The sequence below is a fragment of the Oryzias melastigma genome, linkage group LG22 (assembly GCF_002922805.2).
Source record: "Oryzias melastigma strain HK-1 linkage group LG22, ASM292280v2, whole genome shotgun sequence".
Classification (NCBI taxonomy): domain Eukaryota; kingdom Metazoa; phylum Chordata; class Actinopteri; order Beloniformes; family Adrianichthyidae; genus Oryzias; species Oryzias melastigma.
Genome location: NC_050533.1, coordinates 4,484,475 through 4,492,956, shown reverse-complemented (window position 1 = coordinate 4,492,956; position 8,482 = coordinate 4,484,475). Strand labels below are relative to the sequence as shown.

Below are 8,482 nucleotides of genomic sequence, written 5' to 3'. Positions count from 1 at the left end.
TCTTTCATATGAAGACGCGGGCCGCAAATCATCATCCTGCGGGCCGCAAATGGCCCGCGGGCCGCGAGTTTGAGACCCCTGTGTTAAAGCAAATTTGTTTTCTTAGAACTTATGTCAGTTTTACTTTGAAAATGGGAAGCTTCACCGACACTTTATTTTGAAGATTTGTTTACTTCCTGTGCTGCACATTCAGCTTATTTCTAGTCCATTAGCTTAAAATCCAACATTATTCCACCACAGCTCAACGATTTCATCGAATTGCTAAATGTGATTTTCACCTGGTGTTCCAGGTACGCCTGTCAGCCCAGAGAGGTGGTGCTGGACTGCGGGCCGTACACGGACAAGAGCGGCCTGTCATCCCGTCTGCAGACGGAGCTGGAAGACGCTCTCCTCTTCCTCAACGACTGTAACATTTCTGCTTCCAGAGAAGATCGAGATCCCACCTTCATATCCAAGCAGGTCAGAGCTGAAGAGGCTTCAGACATCCAGACCTTCTCTGGATTCAGAGGAAGCTTTTATTCTGGTTCTGTTGGGACGTTCTCCTGCTAAACTGCAAGATTATTGTGTCATTAGGATGTTCAGCTGCAGTTTTATTATTTTGGATCAGTTAAGCTGAAAAAGTCATTTTAGTAAAGTCAAATCTGCTGCTGCTGAAGTTTATATTTAAGTTTGTTTGGACTCTACATGAAATCACTGCTATCCTCCCCAGATCCTGAGCGACTGCCTGGCGGTGCTGCAGGTTCTGGGCCCCTGGTGTGCAGATAAAGCCGCCGGCATCATGGTCAGAGAGCTGCAGAAGTACATCAAGCACGAGCAGGAGGAGCTCAGCCGCAAGTTCCTGCTCTTCACAGACACTATCCTGCGCAAAGTGCACGCTCTGTGCGAGGAGCACTTCTCCCCCGCCTCCCTGGATCTGAAGTTCGTCACCCCCAAGGTCCTGCGGCTGCTGGAGATCCTCCACGAGTACAAGCCGTTCGAGAGGCAGCAGTTTGAGAGCGTGGAGTGGTACAACAACCGCAACCAGGACAACTACGTGTCCTGGAGCGACTCGGAAGACGAAGATGAAGACGAGGAGGTGGAGGCCAAAGAGAGGCCTGAAACGAACTTTCCCTCCCCCTTCACCAACATCCTGTGTGGGATCGTCTTTGTGGAGAGACGCTACACCGCTGTGGTCCTCAACCGGTACAGCTCGTCCCACGTTTTACTTCACTGAAACAGGAATCAGGATTATTTTTAACTCTTGATTTTAGCAGCATCCACAACTCAATCATAAAAGTGTTCAGAAGATCAACGATGATAAGAGATTTGTGTAGATTTTGACAGAAAAATAACAGTATTTTAAGTAATTTAACAGGTGAAGCCACGGCAGATATTCACATCCAGATCAATACAATTCATGAACTAGAAGAGTTGCATTACCTTCGATAATACTAGTGTGAATGCTTTTGGCTGAAGATGCTGAAGCTTTTAGCTGAAAATGGTGACACAATTTACTTTAATTGCTGAAGGGATTCGCTGAAAATGCAAAATCTATTTGCAATATGTTAAATTTGCTAAAAGACAAAAAATTTTGTTAGAGAACTATGAAAGAGCGCTGAAGTTAACCTAAATTTCAGGACATTTTTTTGTAAAATTGCCTAAAAATCCCTAATACATGCCAATTTTTGAAAAATATTTATTGTTGCGTAAATAAACTAAACTCCAAATAAGCCCAAAAAGCTAGCTCGTTGCTTAAATACTAGCTAAACTCCACAAAAGTCTAAAATTCCTCTTTAAACTAAATTAGTCAAAAACGCTAGCATGTTACTGAAATATTAGCTAAACACTAGATTAGCCTGTAAACAACTCGGTAGATAACAAATTAGCCAAAAACATTAGCATGTTGCTAAAATATTAGCTAGATTTTAAATTAGCCAAAAAAAAACAGTGGATGTCAAATCAGTAAAAAACGTTAGCATGTTGCTAAAATATTAGCTAAACTCTAAATTTGCCTGAAAAGCCTAGTAGATAACAAATTAGCTAAAAACGTTAGCCTGATGCAAACATATTAGCTAAACTCCAAATTTGCCTTAAAAAACCAGTAGATAATAAATTAGCCCAAACGTTAGCATGTTGCTAAAATATTATTGAAAGTCTAAATTAGCCTAAAAAAACCCTGTAGATGGCAAATTAGCCAAAAACGTTAGCATGTTGCTAAAATATTAGCTAAACTCTAAATTTGCCTTTAAAAAACCTAGTAGATAATAAATTAGCCAAAACGTTAGCATGTTGCTAAAATATTAGCAAAAGTCTAAATTAGCCTAAAAAAGCAGTAGATAATAAATTAGCTAAAAACGTTAGCCTGATGCTAAAATATTAGCTAAACTCTAAATTTGCCTTTAAAAAGCCTAGTAGATAATAAATTAGCCAAAACGTTAGCATGTTGCTAAAATATTAGCAAAAGTCTAAATTAGCCTAAAAAAGCAGTAGATAACAAATTAGCCGAAAACATTAGCATGTTGCTAAAATATTAGCAAAAGTCTAAATTGGCCTAAAAAAACCCTGTAGATGGCAAATTAACCAAAAAACGTTAGCGTGTTGCTAAAATATTAGCTAAACTCTAAATTAGCCAAAAAAACAAAAAACAGTGGATAAACAAATTAACCAAAAATGTTAGCAAGTTGCTAAAATATTAGCTAAATTTTAAATTAGCTTAAAAAACCCCAGTAGATAACAAATTAGTTACTAAGTATTCGCAGAAAATAAGTTGTTTTTTGGTGTTGGACGCTCACAACTTTGCTCAACTTTGCTACAGTCTGACTACATATAATATAAAGTACGACTAATCGACTGTTAAATTGTTCGTTGACTATTTTAATAGTCGATTAGTCGACTAATTATGGCAGCCCTATTCGAGACCGGACAAAATCTAAACGATGAACTTCCCTTTATAAATCCCAAAATATGCTTTTGAGATCGATTCATGTCTGTTCTCGTAGCCTCATCAAAGAAGCGGGGAAGCAAGACCCCGAGCTGGCTTACATCAGCAGCAACTTCATCACCGGCCACAGCATCGGCAAAAACCAGCCGCGCAACAAGCAGATGGAGGTGGAGTTCAGGAAGCAGGAGGAGGTAAACGCTCTTCATCACCAACACTCGCCTGTAAACCTCCAAACGGTTGAAGTCACTTCTGTCTCTGCATTCTCTCAAAGGTTCTCAGGAAGTTCCGAGCTCACGAAACCAACCTGCTGATCGCCACCAGCATCGTGGAGGAAGGAGTCGATATTCCAAAGTGCAACCTGGTGGTGAGGTTCGACCTGCCCACAGAGTACAGGTCGTACGTCCAGTCCAAGGGGCGGGCGCGGGCCCCCGTCTCCAACTACATCATGCTGGCCGACTCCGAGAGGACGCAGGCCTTCCAGGAGGACCTCACCACGTACAAGGCCATCGAGAAGGTAGGCGTCTGTCGGGGGGGTCCTATCCGAGCAGGAGGAGCAGCTCTGATCTCCTGACGTTCTGAGCAGATCCTGAGGAACAAATGCTCCAAGTCTGTGGAGGTGGGGGAGTTCGACGGCGAGCAGGTTGCCGATGACGACAACATCCTCCCTCCTTATGTGCTGCGCTCTGAAGACGGAGGCCCGCGGGTCACCATCAACACGGCCATCGGGCACATCAACAGGTACCTGCCCCGCTTCTTTAGTGCAACCCGAAATGTAAAATACTTAAATGTTTGACTCTGGTACGCAGGTATTGCGCCCGGTTGCCTAGCGACCCGTTCACGCACCTCGCGCCCAAATGTAAGACTGTTGAGACGGGGGCTGGGCGCTTCCAGGCCACGCTGTACCTGCCCATAAACTCACCTCTGCGCGTTCCCATTAAGGTTCGAGTGACTCCTTCAGTCACAGCGTTTGGACATCACCAGACGTTTTATGGCACGTTTGATCCGTTTTAGGGTCCTGTGATGCACTGCGCCCGACTGGCAGAGAAAGCCGTCGCTCTCCTTTGCTGTGAGAAACTCCACAAAATAGGTAAATGATCGTTTCTGGTGTGAGCCTTCGCCAGCTTCCCTTTCAACACGTGATTCACGCTGCTCCACCATGCAGGTGAGCTGGACGACCACCTGATGCCTGTGGGGAAGGAGACGGTGAAGTACGAGGAGGAGCTGGACCTCCACGATGAGGAGGAGACCAGTGTGCCGGGGCGGCCCGGCTCCACCAAGAGGAGGCAGTGCTACCCGAAAGCCGTACGTATAGAGGAGTGTTTTTAAATCAACAACCAAAAATGTAAACGAAGAGAAACTTTATGAGTCTCCTTAATCTCATGTGATTTAACTGTAAAAACTGAAGCACAAAAAGCTGTTTTTCCTCAAAGTTGTGATAGATATCATAATAACTTTCATTTAAATTAGCTTAAAGTAAAATTAATTTATTCAAATTAAATTTAATGTCACCTCACACCAAAAATAGAAAGGTTTTCTAAAAAGGGATTTATTTATTTATTGAATTTTTTTTCTTTGTTTGTGCCAAAGCAACAACAATTTATGAACAATTATATACATAAGATGCTGATGAATTTTACACAAAAAGTTCAATATTATATTCATGTCAAGTTTTTCTTATGTCTAAATAAAAAAAAATATGGTTGTGAACTTTAACATATGCGATTAATCAAAAAGAATTCAGGCTTTAATATTTATTAATGCATATTATTTACACCTCCACGGTTCAGGCTTCCACGGCGAGCGTTAAAATACTCCTTCAGCTTTATCCCACCTATACCATGGTCACCTACAAAATAAATAAATACTCAATCAATTTTTAGTGTTTAAATCTTGCTATTTTTTTGGATTAGATCTATTTGATCCACGAGCCAGCATGTTGTCGTATTACCATGACAACGCGCTGCTGAGCCTCGATTCCAGCGGCAAGGGAAAGTGATCACAATAAGTTAACTAAAGCATCAGTTCTGATAGAAAGGTCACCTCTTACCACTTGTTTTTGTTCAGAAGATGAAGATATGTTTTTTTTTTTTTTAAAGCGTTCTGCTCAATTAATCTCAATATATTTTTTTTCCAGATTTGCGATTAATTAGTCAATTCTCTTAAATCAATTCCCGGCTCTAAAAAAATGTAATTTAACAAAAAAAAAATGTTTTTTTGATTGAATAAATTCTAAATTCCTAATCACCCTTTTTCTGTTTCTTTTATTTAAACTTGACTTCAAATTTTTCAAAAGTGCTTAAAAATGTTTGCATTTGTTGTGCTTCATGACCGTTAACAGCAGCGCAATATGAGACGCTGTCACTTTAACCCGATGCATCATGGGAGATGTAGTCCTCTAGTGGACTTACTGTCTGAAAAACAGATCCTGCGGGAAGCAACATGTGGTCCTTTTTTTCATGGAACTGAGAAGTTTTGAGCCATCGGCAGCAGGAAGTGACGCTAACCACGTCTGATTGGTCAGATTGAGGGCGCATTGCTCAGATTGATTGGTGGAGAGAGTTTAAGGGGATAAATTGCGGAACCATTAATTTAAAAACGTCTTTAATAGAATCAAATAAACACAAAGAAAAAAGTATTTTATGATATTTTCCTAACTACTCAGTTTTATCAGGACTTTTTTTGGATGAACACAGAGCTAATATGTTGGCGATGGCAAAATGTTCCTATTTAGAGGACAAAAGCGGTCAAACCTCTGTGTTTTTTTTATTTTTTAACCCAACTCACTGCCATGCACCTCCGTCCTCAGATACCAGAGTGTCTGCGGGACAGCTACGCCGTGCCGGAGCAGACCTACTACCTGTACGTGATTGGGATGGTCCTCACCACACCCCTTCCCGACGAGCTCAACTTCCGTCGAAGGAAGCTCTACCCTCCGGAGGACACCACCCGGACCTTCGGCATCCTCACCGCCAAACCTATACCTCGAGTGAGTCTCGCCTGCCGAGCCCTTCTTCGAGTTCCCTCGTTCAGCCGAAGGCTAAAATGTCCCAACGCTCGTCCAGATTCCCCACTTCCCGGTGTACACTCGCTCCGGTGAGGTGACCATCTCCATTGAGCTGCAGAAGTCGGGCTTCACGCTCAGCGCCGCTCAGCTGGACCTCATCACCCGCCTGCACCAGTACATCTTCTCCCACATCCTCCGCCTGGAGAAACCTGCACTGGAGTTCAAGCCCACGGTGGCTGACTCAGCTTACTGCGTTCTACCTCTGAATGTTGGTGAGTTCAACATCATTATTGGGCATATGTGTTTAAGAAAGTGGTCAAATGTCAAGTTTACCGGATATTATTTACAATCTAAGTTCAAAATGTCTGATAAGAAAACTCTGATGAACGACCATTCTAGTAGTATTTAAACACATCACTCATGGACGAATCTCTGAGGCGTGAAAAGAGTCTCACCACAGATTAGGGCGTAGCTTAGGTTTTGTGTGCGTAACAAGGGATTTCGGTGTAGTTTTTAAAGATTTACGTATGTAATTAGCTTCAAGATGGTGTCATTTTAATTTCTGCATGTGTAAATTGTATTTTGTATTTTTTTTTTATTTTTGAATTTTTGTACTTGTGCACAAAATGTATTATGAGTTACAAATCAATAATTACGCATGTACAAATCTTAAGTTACGTGCAAATCTTTAGTTACTCACAAATCAAGAATTTAGCATGCACAAATCTTAAGATACACACAAATCTTAAATTATGCACAGATCCAAAGTTTCGCAGAAATCCAAAGTTACGCAGAAATCCGAAGATACGCAGAAATCCGAAGATACGCAGAAATCCGAAGACACGCAGAAATATAAAGTTACGCAGAAATCCGAAGTTACGCAGAAATCCAAAGTCACGCAGAAATCCGAAGATACGCAGAAATCCGAAGATACGCAGAAATATAAAGTTACGCAGAAATCCAAAGTCACGCAGAAATCCGAAGATACGCAGAAATACAAAGTTACGCACAAATCCAAAGTTAGGCGGATATCGTAATTTTCGCACAAATCCTAAATTACACGCAAATCTTAAATTACTCGCAAATCTTAAGTTACACACAAATCAAGAATATGCACAGACAAATCTTAAGTTACGCACAAATCTCAAGTTACACACAAATCTTAAGTTACACACAAATCAAGGATACAAATCGGACTGAGACTTATTTCTCTCCATACCTCTCTGACTTGTGCAGTTGGGGACTCCAACACACTAGACATGGACTTCAAGTTCATGGAGGACATTGAGAAGTCTGAGGCCCGCACTGGCATTCCTACCACTAAATACACCAAGCAGAACCCGTTCACCTTCAAGCTGGAGGACTACCAGGACGCCGTCATCATTCCAAGGTCTCGGCCAAACTCTCAACGCCTCAGAAACTCTCTGGACTCGGATGCTGACTCGCTGTTGTGCTTCTTTTGTTCATAGATATCGTAACTTCGATCAGCCTCATCGTTTCTACGTCGCTGACGTGTACACAGACCTGACGCCGCTCAGCAAGTTTCCTTCACCAGAATACGAGACCTTCGCCGAGTATTACAAAACCAAGTACAACCTGGACCTGTCTAATCTGAACCAGCCTCTCCTGGACGTAGACCACACCTCCTCCAGGTCAGCTGATCTCTGGGCCACACTGAAGCAACCCATATCATGACACTCCCACCACAGGATGTCATGTGTGTTGTAGTCTGGTTCTTTTTTTTTATCTCTTAACTGTGTCAATTTTAGTGGATCCTTTTGTGCACTAAAACACACAAAGTTTTATTTACAAATGTGGTTCTCACCAGAGTTTTATTTTGAAAAACTACTGCATTCTCCGCACTACATTCGACTCATTCTTGGACTTGTCAAGTCACTCGTTCACAAGTCAAAAATCTAACCGTTACTTTCTTGAAGCTTAAGGCTGCAGCGACAGCTGGCAGAGTTTACAAAAAGAATTTTATGAAAGTTTCTTTTAACAGAAAAGAGCCAGAGAGGAAGCAGAAGAGTCTTGGACTTCTTGAAACGGCCCCTGACAGCAATAGTTTCTACACAAAATCTAGTGTAAAAATAAAGTTTAAACCAGCTGCCTACCTTTTACAGAGGATGTAGTTAAACTTTACCCTCAAAAGTTAGCCCTTTAGCCTAACACAGACTGGTGCTTGAGAATATACCAATCTGTGGCCTGAAAGAGGTTGGGTACCACTGAATCAAAGCTCCGAAGGGTCTTTTAACCACATTATGTCACCATGACGACATCTTGAAGCTGTAATGCAGGGGTCTCAAACTCGCGGCCCGCGGGCCATCTGCGGCCCGCAGGATGATGATTTGCGGCCCCCGTCTTCATATGAAAGATTACTGTTCATGCGGCCCGCAAGGCTGATATAAATGACAGTTGTTATGTGCAGAGCTGAATGAACCAATCACAGTGAGGTATATGACTCTGGAGGCGGGACATCGGCGGTCTGTCCAGTGCCTCTGTCTATCATTCATTCCTTCCTCCAATCAGCTGGGCGGAGGAGGAGCCATGAAGCACCA

General features: G+C 42.3%; 1 protein-coding gene across 2 annotated transcripts in view; it reads left to right on the top strand.

Annotated features, from left to right (window-relative positions):
* Positions 1–8,482, top strand: part of dicer1 (dicer 1, ribonuclease type III) — a 29,145-nt gene that overhangs the window by 5,782 nt on the left and 14,881 nt on the right. For both annotated transcript variants that reach the window (XM_024273139.2, XM_024273147.2), the window contains exons 8-19: positions 291–459; positions 710–1,182; positions 2,979–3,111; positions 3,192–3,434; positions 3,504–3,658; positions 3,727–3,859; positions 3,932–4,007; positions 4,083–4,222; positions 5,727–5,906; positions 5,983–6,196; positions 7,161–7,314; positions 7,394–7,576. In XM_024273139.2, the coding sequence (XP_024128907.1) occupies positions 291–459; positions 710–1,182; positions 2,979–3,111; positions 3,192–3,434; positions 3,504–3,658; positions 3,727–3,859; positions 3,932–4,007; positions 4,083–4,222; positions 5,727–5,906; positions 5,983–6,196; positions 7,161–7,314; positions 7,394–7,576 (2,253 nt within the window). The remainder of the gene's footprint in view (positions 1–290; positions 460–709; positions 1,183–2,978; positions 3,112–3,191; positions 3,435–3,503; positions 3,659–3,726; positions 3,860–3,931; positions 4,008–4,082; positions 4,223–5,726; positions 5,907–5,982; positions 6,197–7,160; positions 7,315–7,393; positions 7,577–8,482) is intronic.